Source organism: Mobula birostris, chromosome 7 (assembly GCF_030028105.1).
Source record: "Mobula birostris isolate sMobBir1 chromosome 7, sMobBir1.hap1, whole genome shotgun sequence".
Classification (NCBI taxonomy): domain Eukaryota; kingdom Metazoa; phylum Chordata; class Chondrichthyes; order Myliobatiformes; family Myliobatidae; genus Mobula; species Mobula birostris.
The window spans coordinates 59,253,991-59,271,392 of record NC_092376.1 but is presented as its reverse complement, the minus strand read 5'-3'; the positions used below and the strand labels follow the sequence as shown (position 1 = coordinate 59,271,392).

The following is a 17,402-nucleotide window of genomic DNA, read 5'->3' as shown; positions in this document are numbered from 1 at the left end:
ACAACTTTGGTTGATATTCCCTCTCCAGCCCTCCATTGCTTTTAAATTAAAACATGTTTGTTTTTTCAACTTTTTCAATTCTGATGAAGGGTCCTTAATTGGAAATATCAACTCTGTCTCTCCCCATAGGTGTTGCCTGTGTGCTAAGTGGTCCCAATATTTCCTATTTTTCTCAGATTTACAAAGTCTGCAGTTTTTGTTACAATTATGAAAGCCAATGTGGGTCCAAGGAAGTCATGGAAAGGATTTTTCCTCTTCTTTCACTTTCCTACTTCTGAAAAAAGTTCAGCTTCCCTTATTTTTTAAAATAATGGCTTATACATGTTACTTATCAATTTGTACAAACAATTCCAGAATCTATAGAGTTTTGGAACACAACCACAAACATATCCACTAATTCCATTGTACACCTCTGGGATGTAAATTATCAGATCTTTGATACTTTAAAAATGTTCAGGCTCATTAAGTTCTTAAAGGTAAAGTTTCTTTCAATGATTCTACAGTCTTTTTTTATCTTGTCATTGTCGTTTTTTATTGGTTTTTTGGTTCTCCAGTACTTGGAGGTTTTATAAGAATCTTCTTTAAAGATAGACATTATTATTTGTTTAATTACCCAGCTCTTTCTTAATTCCCTATCTTAAATATTCCCATCTCTGAAGAAGAGAAATTATGAAATCACAGTTAACTATTTACAATTTCACTCACTCTCTTTGTCAAAAGACTTAGGTAATTCATAATAACACACACAAAATGTTGGAGGAACTCAGCAGGCCAGGCAGCATCTATGGAAAAGCGTAAACTGTCAACATTTCGGGCTGAGACTCTTCATCATCTCGTGTTTGGATAATTCATATCTTTTTTCTTCCATGATAAGTTTGCTAAGTATCAAGATTTTTGTTTTCTAGTGAATGCAGCAACTGAAGAATCAGTTTGGCAATGCTTTCAAAATAATAAAGAATATGTCAGTGTTTTTATAAAAGCAAAGGATTTTGAGAAAAAAATCTGAATGTTCAGCTGATAGAGCAAGTTTGATAAATGGCTCCCTATTTCCCAAATTACAACTGTGTATTAATAAGCACTTGGCCAGTAAGTGAAAGTATATCTATTTTAAAATTCTTTGTCTTCTATTCAAATTAAGAAATCACTACTAGTGTCTTTTTCTTATTTATTGAGTTTAACATTTCTTAAGTTGCATTTTATTCTGCTTTACATGTGCACTACTAATTCATAATTGTTTTCTACACAAATCTCTATACAAGAAAGCAATGACTGTTGGGTAAGAAGAAATTAACTTGTACTCAACCATGAATTCATAACTGATAAAGATAATTTCTCTTTTTGTTATATACTGTATTTGGTTTAAGAACAAGTGATTACATAGTGTCCTCTTGAAGTATTTTGTTGTTGTTTCACAGTGGCACAGTAGTGCAATTCAGCTGAACTCCCAGTATCAGAGATGCAGTGTTCTTGAAACACCATGAATTTAGAGATACTGTCATATTTTTACATTGAAGCATTTGTTTCTTCTGTAGCCTTTAGCTGGTTAGTTGCGTCATGAAACTTTTCTTTGCCTGTGCTGGTAATTGGAGCTCTAGCAATGCCACTCAAAGGAACAGTATTAATACAAGAAAGCACTGGATACCATTGGTAGTGTTAAGTAACAGAAGTAGAACTTTGGGATTGTGCATTGAAAATTTGAGAGACCATGAAAAGTAGCAGATAGTCGTGCCTTGGTTTCTTGCACTTGTATCAATGAAACTAATTTCTCAACCCCTATCCCTATAGTGGGAGCATTTAGATCATTATGTTCTGGATGGGGAAACTGGTTTGAGAAATATAGGTTATATATTAAGAATGATTATAGAAACATTGCTTCCCCATATTCAGGGATAGAGGAGTGTACATTAAATATATGTTAAACATACAGCTCTTTCTTAGCCACAAAATCAATAATATTCTGGGTTATTTTGCCACTAAGTTCATTAGTAGATCAATTACTGTCTCCAATGACTAATTGGTGGCAATATACTTTTTTTAAATGATTCAGATGTGTTAATGTAGCCCATATAGTCCATTTGGTTTTATAAACACCTAGCAACATTTCACTAGCATATTTCATGTGTATGTAACATCCATTTCTCACTGAAATTCACCTAAGAATCTACTCTTTGGAAATCTCCAAACATTTCAAGTTGTATCTCCAAAGAAAGTGCTTTAAAGTGGTGTACTACAATTTTTCAATATTAACTGTATCAACAGGAGCTATAACAATGTATTTTTACAGTGCCTTTAATCAAAGAAAAACTTTTAAAGTGTTACATAGAGACATGAAGGAATTGAAGGCAACATGGCTGGAAGTGGCTTGTCAAAGGGCGAGGTTTTGAAAAAGAATCTAGGTGGAGAGACAGAGTCATAGCAGAGAAGAAGAATGAGTCACAAATCCATGGACAAAAGAAACTGCAACATTCTCACAAAATTTCACTGTTGTAACTTGACAATGTCAATATTAATAATTAACTTAGATGGTTTAGTTAACTTTTAAAGAACACAGGGAAAAGAAATTAACTCATTTCAATAATGTTTTAACCATTATTTAGGCCCAGAAAGCTCTTCATGTATTTTTCACATATTCCAAGAAAGCAAATTGTGCAAGTTTTTGTATGAAAAGTTACGTGATACATTTTATAAGACTGCCAAATGTAAAACATTGTTCTATTACAAATTAAGTGAATCACCACAGATTATTCAACATAGCAGCTGTACCCAAAAGGTAGTTGAGTCAAAAGCACCCTGCACATTTAAAATGATTTTAGGCGAGGGCTTCATACCATGGCCACACAGTACACAGAAACCGCTGGAGGCCATTTCTTCATCACTGGATGTCTGCTTGCACAAACCTTTAACTGTCTTAACAAATACCAAGCTCATTACAAAACACTCTCTTGTCTGTACCTGTTCTACACATCATAGCTTTTGAACATATGACATGTAAATACATTACTGGGATCAAATACCATTCTGTTACAATATTATATCAAAATCCATGACACTTGATAACAAACAATCATAAAATGCTACAACAAACTAATGTACTTCCCTGAAATTTTAATTCAAGCAAGCAGTATGGTTAATATATACTGATATATACTAATGCAGAATAAATAACTCAGGCCATAATATTCTGTAATTAAATTCTGGAAGCTGCATGCTGTCATGGGTTAATCTCACGGCAGAAAAGCAAACTTGAAATCCCACAGAACGTTCGCAGGATTTTGTTAAAATAATGAGCAGTTCCAAACCACAATATTTTTGTGTAAGCACTTTCAAAGCATCTTAAAAGCATCTTAACACAATTTTTGTGTATTTTTTGGTTTATGGACAAAATCAACTACAGAATTGAAGTGTAGTTACCCATTCCTTGCAGCACATGATAGCACATCAATGCAATTAGTAACGGAGTAAGCAATAAATACTGCTAGGAGAAGATGCAAAGTTGCTGTATCTCCTCCCAGTTCCCAGAACTTCTGAACAACAAGACCATGGTAGTACCTTCACCACCTGAACTACACAGGGGTTTAAGAAGGTTCATTACTCTTTTCACAAGGGAAATTAGGGATGAACAATCAATGCTGCCCTTGATAGTAATAAATACCTTGTTCCTTTGATACCCGACCAGTATGCCCAGAATGGAATAGAGGATTTCCACCCTGAAGATACAAAATGGACACCCACAAAAAACTGTAAACAATGTTTTATTCTTTTCTGTGTCCTCTTTTAAAACCTATTCAATCCTCATTGGGTTAGCTTTGAAATAATCTTCTACTGGGATTATGGTAACCCCTCCAAACCAGTTCTGGAGCCATACTTGTTGAATATTCATTTTCATAAAGAACCAGTTATGATCTTGAGACCACTTCTTCATCACTGGATGTCTGTTGGCACAAACAGTTAAACATTTCAACAAATACCAAGTTTATCTGTACAACTGTGCTTTTATACACAGTTTTACTTATGTTCAAAACATTTTATAATTGTATTTGCAGATCTGCCAAACAAAGCTGCTTCAGAGGATGCCTTCGTTGATTTAATTTACTATGTTATTAATTGCAGTTATGCTCTTGATCAGATAGCAAAACTCCCCATGGACTTTATGAACAAACTAAATGGAGAATAAGCTAACAATGAAAAAATATTTCTGGACCCTTATACTTCTATAGTGCTTATTAAATAGAAAGAGATATCTCAAATTTGTGTTAGGTTGAGGCAGCAATGTCAGAAAGGGTTAAAACACAGAGAAGGGGGAAGATCTTGAGGTTTAGCAAGAAGTAAAAGTCCATAGGAGTTTGCTGATATCTGTTGTAGGAAGGCAGTATTGAACAGTAGGGCAAAACAGGGGACTAGACTATTAAAAATGGTTTTCACATACATTCTATTCCTGGATTTAGGATCTCTGACTGATGGACATCTGTTTATATGAATGAGCTCCCGTAATATTCAAAAGTCCAATGTCTGTACACACATTTATTTCAACAAATGGAAAAACTAGCTTCCTGTCCCTCTCCACTTTTAGTAATATTCTTTCTTACCAGTCAAACATGCTTTTGATGCCTTTCATTACAAACACCACAGATGTATGGCTACCATATTGAGTAATTTTTGTGTATTTTTTGGTTCATGGACAAAATCAACTTATGGACATCTGTAAAAACAGGCTCTGTTCATTACCTGGGAATGGCCTGGACAAACTTTGTGCTATATAGAAACAAGTCATTTATTGTAATTGTAATGAGCCTTGGTGAGAACACACCTGGAGTTCTGATTATAGTTTTGGTCTTCTTGCCTAAAAAGGGACATACTTGCTCTCAATGGAGTGCAACAAAAATTCAACAGACTAGTTCCTGGAATGGCAGTCCTGACAAATGAGAAGTGATCCAATAGGCTGCATCCTCCAGTGTTCAGAAGAATGAGAGGTGACCTCAATGAAACTTACAAAACTGTTAGAAGGCAATAAAGAGTAGATATAGTGAGGATGTTTCCTTTGACTAAGAAGTTTGGAACTAGCATTATAGATTCAATTAAGCACCTTAGCACAATGTTTCACAAGGGAAATTAGGGATGGACAATCAATGCTGCCCTTCATAGTAATAAATATCTTGTTCCTTCAACACCATGTGTTTTTTTGTCTGCACTCGTTCACTTACTTTTGCAGTCCTCTCTGGGGTTTCCATCCAATGTCATTTTCTCCCTTATTTCAATCCCTGCCTTTTTGAATTTCCCTAGGACATGCCCTTAATTATTTTTGTCCATTTTATCCGTCACTGCTCTCATTCCATCCCTAACTCAGGCCCCAACCTCAGTTTTCAGTCACCATCCTTTCACGGTCAAGTACTCTGATCATCAGGAGGGATTTTTAACTCAATGTTGATTTTTTTTTTAAAAATTGGCAGGTAGAATGACATTTTGAAAAATAAAATCTTTGCCCCAATAGTGTTTGTAGCAGAACTCAGTTGTCCCTATTAGTTCTGCCAAAATCCAAATGAAGCCATGGAAATTTATATCCTAGACTGGTTTCAGGATCCTGATATAAATTTGTTATCATCCATGTTGCTATAGACATTCCTTAACCCCTTCTCACAAGCCCAAGGGAATCATATACAATGATAGTTATCAGCATTGCTATCAGTAGAAAGGCTGGAAGGGTTTATTAGGAATTTTACTTATTTTGAAGAATATGTTTGAAGATGAATAATCTCAGGAATGAAAGACTTAATATATGAGGAGTGGTTGATGAGCCTGTACTTGAAAGAGTTTAGAACAATGAGGGGGATTTCATTAAAGTACTAAAAGGCCTTGAGAGACTGGATGTGGAGAGGAGTCTTCCAGTAGTGGGGGCACCTAGGATCCGAAGGCACAGCCTAAGAATAAAGGGATATTCGCTTAAAATTGAGATGAGGAGGAATTTCTTCAGCCAGTGGGTGGTGAATCTGTGGAACTATTGCCACAGCGAGTGGTAAAGGCCAAGCCATTGCCTGTATATAAAGCAGATATTGACAGGCTCTCGATTGGTAAAGGGATTAAGAGTTACATGGAGAAGGCAGGAGAATGAAGTTAAACAAAGCAGCCCTGATTTTTACTTGCATTTCCAGCATCTGCAGATTTTTAAATTTGTGATTGGAACCCTAATTGAATGGTGGAGCAGACTCAATGGGCCAAATAGCCTAATTCTGCTCCAATGTCTGATGGTCTAATTCCTTTCAACTTCCCCCTGGGAAAAGATTCTGCTGTATTATGAAACTGATATAACAGACTTTTCCATCATGGGAAAATGATATTTAAAAATCTCTCCCAATTAATAGATTATAATAGTAACTAGATGGAACTGTGAACAAGATCAAGTGTTAAGACTCAAAGTTTGGCTCATGAAAGATTTTCTGTCTGAAGAAACCCAAGTCATGCCATTTATTTATTTCTAATTTTAAAAAATTAACTCAGCTGGCATGGTGTGTAAAATTATCAGAACAGATGTTTCATAGAAGGTACGTCAGAATCAGTTTTGAATTATTCTTAGTAGTATATAATAATGCTGAAACATTCTGACTTTGAAGATGTGCAATTCATATTACCCTGACTTCCTAATTGCATGAAGTTCATGTCAGAGACATTAATTTACAGATAAATTATAGTGGTCAGTATGATTAAAGGACAAACCTTGAAAAGAGGGCTTGTTTTGCGAATTCAGTTTCGTCAGAGGACACAGTCACCATTTGGCCTGTAACAGTCAGCTTGCTACATCTCGGATCCTCGTTGTTAATGGGATTTTGCCTATGCACAGATAAAGATAAAGAAATGAATATACAAGAAAAATATAACCAGCAGATTAACTAAGATAACACATTTGGTGTGGGACTAACTCATTTTGCTTCATGAAATTATCATTCAGGTGCATTACAGATCCTGATTGTCTTTAAAAGAAATGCCAATTCATATATGGTCCAAATTCTATTTCTGATGGGAGACCCAGCCTGACAGTAGTTAGATTTCCTTCATTTTCCCCTTCAGCAGTTTCAGTCAATTCTAGATAATCCAGGCACTTTTTAAAAATTTTAAAAACAAGTATTTCATAAAGCAACACAATGAGCTTGGATTTTTTTTCAGAATTTTGGATTGCTTCTGATCTGTTCTGTTGGTTCTCTTCCAGCTCAGTGTCTCTAATTTGTTGGTCTAGTGCCATTCATCCTCCAGAATGCCTCTGCCACCTTGCAATGGAATTTTTGGAGAGGTAAGCATCAGAAACCTCAGAATGTGAAAGATTTGTAGTTCCAAACCTTTTATGTTCACTATATTGCTCCTTAGACCATGTCGAAACTTTCTTTGGAGTAGCCATTGGGAGAAGTGTAAGAGTGGGGAGCTGAACCCTTATCAAAAAGGAGCAGAAGGTAAGAATGGGTTAGTTTTTATTTTCCTGTTGATCCGACCTTTGACTTAGGTAAAGTTGACAAAATAGCAGTGGAATGCATCTCCTGCAAGCTATCTGAAGTCAAAGTAGCTCATGGTGTCCCTGACAACTACATTTGTAGGAAGTGTTGACAGACCAGGTCAAAGTCCTGGAGGTGCAGGTGGATGTATTCAGGATCATCTGGGAAGCTGAGGATGTCATTGATGACAGTTGTGATTGTGAGAAATCGCACCTCCGGTGCAGACTACTGATAGGTGAGTGACCAACAGCAGTAAGGGAGTAAGCAGCCCGTGTAGATTCCCCTGTGGGCAATCCCTTCCGTAACAGGTACATCCCTTTGGAGATTGTTGGGGGAGATGACACTTCAGAGGCCAGCAGCAGTAGCTCGGTTAGTGGCACCATGCCCAGCTATGAGGCAAAGAAGGGAAGGATGAGCTCAGGTAGAGTGATAGTGATAGGGGACTCAATAGTGAGGGATGCAGGTAGGCTTTCCTGTGTGCAATCAACACTCCATGATGGAACGTTGCCTCCCTGGTACCTTGGTCAAGGACACTTCGTAATGGTTATCGGACTTTCTCAGAGGGAAGGGTGAGCAGCCAATGGTAGCGGTCCAAATGGGGTGTCATGGTCCTGTGGCATATAGCACATTACAGCGCAAGTGACCCGGGTTTGATCCCTGCTGGAGTCTACAGGGAGTTTGTATGTTCTCCCCCAAGACCACATGGTTTTCCTCTGGCTGGTCCAGTTTCCTGGTATGGTGGCAGAGACAAGTACATTAGAGGTTTGGAAGATATGTTTGGACAGGTATATAAATATGAGGAAGATGGGGGAATATGGACAGTATGTAGGTAGGAGGGATTAGTTTTTGGGGGTTTTTCGATTTACTCTTTAACTGGTTCAATTTTGTGGCCAAAGGGCCTGTTCCCGTTCAGTACTATTCTATGTTCTACTGCAAAGATATACAGGTTTTAGGTTAATTGGTCACATGGCTGTGATAGGACAGTGCAGGCTCGTTGGGCTGGAAGGACCTGTTACCGTGCTGTATCTCTAATATATAGGTTACCAGTGACATAGACATGAGCAGGGATGAGGTCCTGCAAGGGACTTTAGGGAGCTGGGTGGATAGTTAAAAAGCTGGATTTCCATCACTGCAATCTCAGGATTACTACCCATTCCACTGCTAGTGGGGTGAGAAATAGATACATAGTGCAGTTCGATACTTGGCAAAGGAACTGCTGCAGAAGGGAGAGCTTCAGACTTATGGATCACTGGGACTCTCTTTCAAGGGAGGTGAAATCTGTACAAACAGGCTGGTTTGCAATCTGAACTGGAAGGGAACCAATATCCTTGCTGGGAGATTTGCTAGAGTGGCAAGTAAGTGGATGAGAACCACAGAGAGGGCAACAGGTGGTGAAGCTGAGGGCAAGAAAAATGGTATGACAAGTAAGACTGAACGGAAGGACAGCAATGGGCAAACAAAGATACATGGTGGGACTAATAGGCTGACGTGTCTACTTCAACACAAGGAGTATTATGGATAAGGAGAATGAACTTAAGAGCTTGGATTAGTACACGGAATTACAATGTTGTTGCATTACAGAGACCTGGTTGCATGAGGAACAGGAATGGTAGGCCAACATTCCTAGATTTTGTTGTTTTAGACATGATGGAAAGGGAGGGGGGTGAAGATGTGGAGGGGCTACTCTTGAGATAATGGGAAATGTCACAGCTGATACCAGAGAGGACGCATTGGAATCAAGATGGTGCCAAGCTGCAGTCTCTTGAAATTGTGGCTCAGACTGACTTGTTTTGTTAAATTCGTAGGAATGGTTTTGGGGAGATAGAGGTGAGTTAGGGGTCAGGTTAAGACTTCAAAACAGTGATGTGGAGTAGTTAGAGGTCAGATTAGGGTTTAGGGTCACGGATATGGAAGAATTAAAAGTCAGGCCTCCTCTCCACATTCCAAGTCCAGCAACATGGATGGGTGACAAAGGGCATCTAGATGCTCTTGAATGGACCTCCTGTATGATAAAATAGACGCTTGGCCTCACAATCTACCTCGATATGACCTTAATCCTTATCGTTTACCTACAATGCAGATTTTTGGTAGCTTTTACACTTTATTGTGCATAGTTACTGTTTTACCTTATTTAGTTCAACGTACTGAGCTGTATGATCAGTGTGCAGGACAAGCTTTCACTCTATCTTGATACAAGATGTGACCATAATAAATCAATACCAATATCAATCTAGTAAACTATGTTGCACTTCCTCTGTTATTCCTCATGATTCCTTTTTTTTGTGCTGTTTATTTTTTTTGAAATCTATAGTAATTTTATGTCTTTGAATTGTGCTGCTGCCATGAACAACAAATCTCAATCATATAAGGCAACGATAATAAACCTGATTCTGATCATCTATCTTTAGCCAGTGAGACCCATTCTAAACACACTATTTCTGATGTGATCTCACCAGGCACATATACTCAGTGACCACTTTATCAGGTACAGGAGTGGGACCCAGTGAGTTCTGCTGCCGTCGCCCATCCACGCCAAGGTTCTACATGCTGTGTGTTCCCAGATGCTCTTCTGTACACCACTGTTGTGACACATGGTTATTTGAGTAAACGTCACCTTTCTGTCGATATTGTGGGAGAGTGCAGAGCACACAGCAGCACAGCACCATGCAGGCTATTGAACTCAACTTTATTGATAACGCTGTATGTACAATATGCGGACTCCTCCCATGTGGGATTGGCTAACTGAGTGGCATTGGAATAACACTACTAACTACCACGACATCTCCCCTCCTTGAAAAAAAACTAGGTATGAACTTCCTGTCTATAGAACTGCACTGAAATTATGGTCACTAAATTTGAGTGATTTGGTTCACTTTACCAATAGCACATAACTATGCTCCTTACATAAACATAAAAAAGAATTGCCAACATTGTAATTGTTTTTCCTCTCTGTTTTTAACGGTCCCACTCTCGGTTTTCCTCCTTTTCTTAAAGAACATTCTGATTTCATGAAATATTTTCAACATTTGAACTCCTTTTAAAAAACACTAAATCTAATGGAGGTCAGGGTAGATTACCCGAACACTGCGGCAAAGTGAGAAGATTATTCTGTCTCTTCAGTCACTTGCCCTAAACTATTCGTCTCCACACCCCACTGCCCATGGGAGGACTGCAGTGAGGAGGAGTCTGTGACCCACCTCTTTGCACACTGTCAGTTCGCAAAGAGGGTGTGGAGGAGGATGGACGGGCTGGTGTCACGTTTCATCCCCAGCAGCTGCATAACAGAGGACTCTCTGATCTACGGGCTGTTCCCAGGGACACACACGGAGACCCTCATCTGGTGCTGCTGGCAGATCATCAACTCGGTGAAAGACACTCTTTGGTCAGCCCGAAACTTGATGATCTACCAGCACATGGAGATGTCCGTGGGAGAATGCTGCCAACTGGCACATTCTCGGCTGCAGGAGTACGTGCTGAGGGACGCACGGAAACTCGGTGCAGCCACCGCAAGGGCCTGGTGGGGAAAGACCATGGTTTAGGTTTCTCCAACCGTGGGAGTGGTCGGTGGGCGGGGAGTATACCCCTCAACAATGATCTGGTAAGCTGAACTACTGGAGTGCCACATGGGTGGCTATAAATACGGATATGTACTGACTATAATGGAAATGTATGTAAAGGATGAAAAGTTCTTGAATGGTTTATTGTATATATTTATTTTTGAATAAAGTATATTTTGAAATTTAAAAAAAATTAGGCTATTGAGTATATCTCTGTGATGGGACAGATAAAACAGCCTTAGCTGGTACAGGTTCCTGAAAATGCTGGAGAAGATGGAGATGAACAGACACATCCAGCTGAAGTAAATGGGCCTTGTCATAAAGATCACTTTGTTTCTTCCTCTACATTTTGTCGACTTTGAAGGTTGATGAGCACACGCCTGTATTGTCTGATTTCACTTTGTGATGCTCTGATCACAAACGATCGTGGTGCATGCCGCTGGGCTGTGGCTCCGTTGGTGACTTGGTCTGAAACCCGAACAGCTTCACCTCTCCTGAGTGGCGATGAAGATTTTGCTCTGTGTCTGAGATCATGCATGCTCTTCATTTTCACATGCGGTGTTGTCCCAATCAGCTTGAAAATGACTGCCTAAAACTTGTCATGGAAAATCTGGGAATTCTGTGGGACAGAGAGGTTCAGTACGATTTTTGTACAGTTTCCTGCATGCTTCACACTGCCTTACATAATCTCCAACTATGTGCTCAGACCTGGCCACCATACAGATTGCCTTGCTTTTAAGCAACATTTTTCGATGCCTTGATGTCCTTGGTGGATTTGACTGATGATTTTGGCTGCATAGAAGCAGGAATGATGAGTTTGGAGCCCTTTAGCAGCAAACCATGAAGAGTGGTGAGTGTATCTCTTTCACGTGTGTAAGGCCTGAGTTCATGAGTTCCCGTTCGAATGGTTGGCCATCCACATTCACAGTACTGCAAGACCTTGCTGCAGATTTGGTCCTTTTTCAACTCAGTGAGAATTTTATCCAGTTTACTCTGTGATGCAGGCAAGCTTTCACATACCTGAGCTAAGTAAATGTTGGATCTTCCATGAGGGAGGAGTCAGCTTTCATCCACTCACTTTTGCACGGCATCCTCGACAGAGTGTCAGTGTTGTGAAAGATTAGACACTAGACGCTAGAATACTACAGCACAGTACGGGCCCTTCGGCCCTTGATGATGTGCCGACCCAGATATTCCTTAAAAAAAACATACTAAACCCACACTACCCCATAACCCTCTATTTTTCTTTCATCCATGTGCCTGTCCAAGAGGTTCTTAAATACCCCTAATGTTTTAGCCTCCATCATCATCCCTGGCAAGTCATTCCAGGCACCTACAACCCTCTATGTAAAAAACTTACCCCTGATGTCTCCCCTAAACCTCCCTCCCTTAACTTTGTACATATGCCCTCTGGTGTTTGCTATTCGTGCCCTGGGAAACAGGTACTGGCTATCCACCCTGTCTATGCCTCTCATAATCTTGTAGACCTCTATCATTTCCACTCTCATCCTTCTACACTCCAAAGAGAAAAGTCCCAGATCTGCTAACCTTGCCTCATAAGACATGTTTTCCAGTCCAGGCAACATCCTGGTAAATCTCCTCTGCACCCGCTCCATAGCTTCCACATCCTTCCTATAAAGAGGTGACCAGAACTGAACACAATACTCTAGGTGTGGTCTCACCAGAGATTTGTAGAGTTGCAACATGACCTCTCTATTCTTGAACTCAATTCCCCTATTAATGAAACCTAGCATCCCATAGGCCTTCTTAACTATCCTATGAACCTGTGCAGCGACCTTGAAGGATGTATGGATTTGAACCCCAAAGTCCTTCTGTTCATCCACACTCTTAAGTAACCAACCATTAACCCTGTACTCAGCCTTCTGGTTTGTCCTTCCAAAATGTATCAACTCACACTTATCTGGATTGAACTCCATCTGCCACTTTTCTGCCCAACTCGGCATCCTGTCTATATCCTCTTGTAACCTTCAACGACCTACAGCTCCATCCTGTACTTCTCCAAATGCTCGTAGATCCTATCCTTAAGAATCCTTTCCAATAGTTTGCAGACCACTGAGGTAAGACTCACCGGTCTATAGTTCCCAGGATTCTCCCTATTACCTTTTTTAAACAAGGGAACTACATTTGCCATTCTCCAATCCTCCGGCACCTCCCCTGCAGCCAAAGAGGATTCAAAGATCATAGCTACTGCTCCAGCAATCTCTTCTCTCACTTCCCACAGCAACCTAGGGTATATCATGTCTGCCCCTGGGGGCTTATCAATCTTGATGGTTTTAAGAAGATCCAACACTTCTTCTTCCTTAATCTTCATATTGTCCAGCACACAGGCCTGTTCTATTTCGACCTCACCCTGATCAAGGTCCTTTTCACTTGTGAATACTGAAGCAAAGTATTCATTTAGGACCTCCCCAACCTTCTCTGCCTCCAGGCACATATTACCTTCTTTATCCTTTAGCAGCCCCACCTTCATTCTTGTCGTCCTTCTGTTCTTCATATACGCATAGAACGCCTTGGGGTTCTCCTTAATCCTACATGCCAAGGCCTTCTCATGCCCCCTTTGAGCTCTCCTAAGTCCTTTCTTAAGCTCCTTCCTGGTGCTACCCTATATTTCTCATGAGCCCCTCGTACTTCCTGCTTCTTATATCTAACATAAGCTTCCTTCTTCCTCTTGATGAGTTGCCTCACGTGTTTCGTCAGCCACTGTTCCCTCTTCCTACCATTTTTTCCTTGTCTCAGTGGGACAATCCTATCCTGAACCCAGCACACAACAGGGATTCTGCAGATGCTGGAAATTCAAGCAACACACAAAGTTGCTGGTGAACGCAGCAGGCCAGGCAGCACCTCTAGGAAGAGGTACAGTCGACGTTTCAGGCCGAGACCCTTCGTCAGGACTCCTTCGTCCTGACGAAGGGTCTCGGCCTGAAACGTCGACTGTACCTCTTCCTAGAGATGCTGCCTGGCCTGAACCCAGCACAAGTGGTCCCTACACTTCCTCCACATTACTTCTGTGCTTTCACCCTTGAACATCTGTTTCTAATTTACTCTCGCTAGTTCCTGCCGCATCCCTTCATAGTTAGCCCTTCCCCAGTTAAGCACTTTCCCATTTTGTCTGTTTTTATCCTTTTCCATAGCTATGCTGAACCTAAGGGAGTTGTGGTCACTCTCACCAAAATGTTCCCCCACCAAGAGGTCTGCCACCTGGGTTCATTTCCCAGAACTAGATCCAGTATGGCCTCTCCTCTTGTCAGCCAGTCCACATACTGTGTCAGGAATCCTTCTTGAACACACCTGACAAATTCAGCCCCATCTCTCCCCCTTGCAGTCAGGAGGTGCCAGTCAATATGAGGGAAGTTAAAATCACCCATAACTACAACTCTGTATTTCCTGCATCATTCTAAAATCTGCCTGCTTATCTGCTCCTCAGTGTCCTGGGGGCTATTTGGGGGCCTATATTCTACTCCCAGCACAGTGATCGATCCCTTCCTATTTCTGACCTCCACCCACACGAACTCAGTGGACACTCCCTCTGCAGCGTCCTCCCTTTCTATAGCCGTGATACTATCCCTGACCTGTAATGCTACTCCCACCCCCTTTTCTACCTCCCATCTTATTCCTTTTAAAACACCTCCGCCCCGGTACCCGCATCAGCCCATCCTGCCCTTCCTCCAGCCAAGTTTCAGTAACAGCCATAACATCGTAGTTCCACGTACTGATCCGTGCTCTAAGTTCATCCCCTTTACTCCTAATACTCCTAGCATTGAAATAAGACACATTTCAACCTCTCTAACTGGCTACGTTTATGTTTTGTCCCCTGCCTGTCCTTCCTCACCAACTCAGAACACACAGCATCATGCCCTTGACCTTCTCCCCTAATCTCTGCACTCACATTCTGATTCCCAACCCCCTGCAAAACTAGTTTAAACCCTCCCCAACAGCTCTAGCAAACCTGCCCGCCAGGATATTGGTCCCTTTCCAGTTCAGGTGCAGGCTGTCCTTTTTGTACAGGTCAGACCTTCCCCAGAAGAGATCCCAATGATCTGGAAATCTGAACCCCTGCCCCCTGCACCAACCCTTCAGCCACGCATTCATCTGCCATAACTTCCTGTTCCTACAATCTCCGTCTTGTGGCACAGGCAGCAATCCAGAGATTACCACCCTAGAGGTCCTGCTTTTTAAACTTCTTTCCTAACTCTGTGTTGGCAGGTGGCCAAGTGGTTAAGATGTCGGTCTAGTGATCTGAAGGTCACTAGTTCGAGCCTCAGCTGAGGCAGTGTGTTGTGATCTTGAGCAAGGCACTTAACCACATATTGCTCTGCCACGACACTGGTGCCAAGCTGTATCGGCCCTAGTGCCCTTCCCTTGGACAACATCGGGGGCTTGGAGAGGGGAGACTTGCAGCATGGGCAACTGCCGGTCTTCAATACAACCTTCGCCCAGGCTTGCGCCCTGGAAACCTTCCAAGGCGCAAATCCATGGTCTCACGAGACTAACGGATGCCTATATAACTCCCTATATTCCTTCTTCAGGATCTCGTCCCTACTCCTATCTATGTCATTGTTCCCCACGTGGACCACAACATCTGGCTGCTCACCTCTCTCCTGAGAATACCGAGAACTCGATCTGAGATATCATGGTTCCTGGCACCAGGGAGGCAACAGACCATCCGGGATTCTCTATCTCACCCACAGAACAATCTGTCCCCCTTAACTATCGAATCCCCTATCACTACTGCTCCCCTCTTTTCCCTCCTTCCTTTCCGAGCTGAGGGTCCAGTCTCGCTGCCAGAGACAACTTGTCCCTAGTAGGTTGTCCCCACCAACAGTATCCAAAACAGTATACTTATTGTTGATGGGAACGGCCACAGGGGTGCTCTGCTCTTTCAGTCTATTCCCCTTCCCTCTCCTGCCAGTCACCGAGTTACCTGTCTCCTGACTTTTAGGGGTGACTGTCTCCCTGAAACTCCGATCTATTACTGCCTCTGCCTCCCGAATGATCTGAAGTTCATCCAGCTCCAGCTCTGGGGAAATGTTTCTTTTTCAATTTGGGCACAATGCTGTTCAGTAGGAGTCAGTATTCTTGATGCAAATGCCACTGCTTTCCATACACCACTGCAGCTTTGCATGAGCTCTCCCCCAGGCCAATGAAAGAGGCGTTTGCTGAGACCTTGGTTGCTTTGCTTGGATCGAAGAATGCCAATATTGGTGGTGAGGTAAGCTCTGCTTTAAGCGGTGAGACCGATTTCTCCCATGGTGTGTCCCAGATCCACATATTTCTCTGAGAGAGCAGGACACATAATGGCTTTGTTTTCTCTGCCAAATCTGGAATGAACCTTCAAGCTACACACATCAAAGTTGTTGGTGAACGCAGCAGGCCAGGCAGCATCTCTAGGAAGAGGTACAGTCGACGTTTCGGGCCGAGACCCTTCGTCAGGACTAACTGAAGGAAGAGCTAGTAAGATATTTGAAAGTGGGAGATTTTTACATGCTATTCAAAACGTTCAAAGGAACCTCTAAACAAGCCTGATGCATTTTGGAAACAAGTCCTGTGGACTGATGAAGTTAAAATAAAACTTTTTGGCCACAATGAGCAAGGGTATGTTTAGAGAAAAAAGGGTGCAGAATTTCATGAAAAGAACACCTCTCCAAATGTTAAGCACGGGGGGGGGATCAATCATGCTTTGGGCTTGTGTTGCAGCCTGTGGCACGAGAAACATTTCACTGGTAGAAGGAATGAATTCAATTAAATACCAGCAAATTCTGGAAGCAAACATCACACCATCTGTAAAAAAGCTGAAGATGAAAAGCAAATGGCTTCTGCAACAGGATAATGATCCTAAACACACCGCAAAATCCAAAATGGACTATCTCAAGAGGCGAAAGCTGAAGGTTTTTCCATGGCCCTCACAGTCCCCCGACCTAAATGTCATCAAAAATCTGTGGATAGACCTCAAAAGAGCAGTGCATGCAAGACGGCCCAAGAATCTCACAGAACTAGAAGCCTTTTGCAAGGAAGAATGGGCGAAAATTCCCCAAACAAGAATTGGAAGTCTCTTAGCTGGCTACAAAAAGTGTTTACAAGCTGTGATACTTGCCAGAGAGGGTGTTACTAAGTATTGCCATGCAGGGTGCCCAAACTTTTGCTTCAGGCCCTTTTTCTTTTTTGTTATTTTGTAACTGTAAAAGATGGAAATAATAAAGTAATCTTGCTTAAAATATTAAAGAAATGTGTCATCTTTAACGTTATGCCTTTTGGAAATCAGTTCATCTTTTACTCACTTAGCTATTCACAGTAACAGGAATTTTGACCAGGGGTGCCCAAACTTTTGCATGCCACTGTAGGCCTCAGGCTT

General features: G+C 41.4%; 1 protein-coding gene across 2 annotated transcripts in view; it reads right to left on the bottom strand.

Moving 5' to 3' along the window:
- Window positions 1–1,196: 1,196 nt before the first annotated feature.
- Window positions 1,197–17,402, bottom strand: part of creg2 (cellular repressor of E1A-stimulated genes 2) — a 49,687-nt gene continuing 33,481 nt past the window's right edge. The window contains exons 3-5 of one of the 2 annotated variants that reach the window (XR_011886580.1): window positions 6,709–6,822; window positions 3,653–3,932; window positions 1,197–2,392 (exon numbers count right to left, since the gene is read on the bottom strand). Coding sequence is in view for 1 of the 2 variants with exons in the window: in XM_072263255.1 (XP_072119356.1) it covers window positions 3,782–3,932; window positions 6,709–6,822 (265 nt within the window). In the remaining variant the exon portion in view is untranslated. Of the gene's footprint in view, window positions 3,933–6,708; window positions 6,823–17,402 lie in introns of both variants that reach the window. The other variant, XM_072263255.1, reaches the window with a different exon arrangement.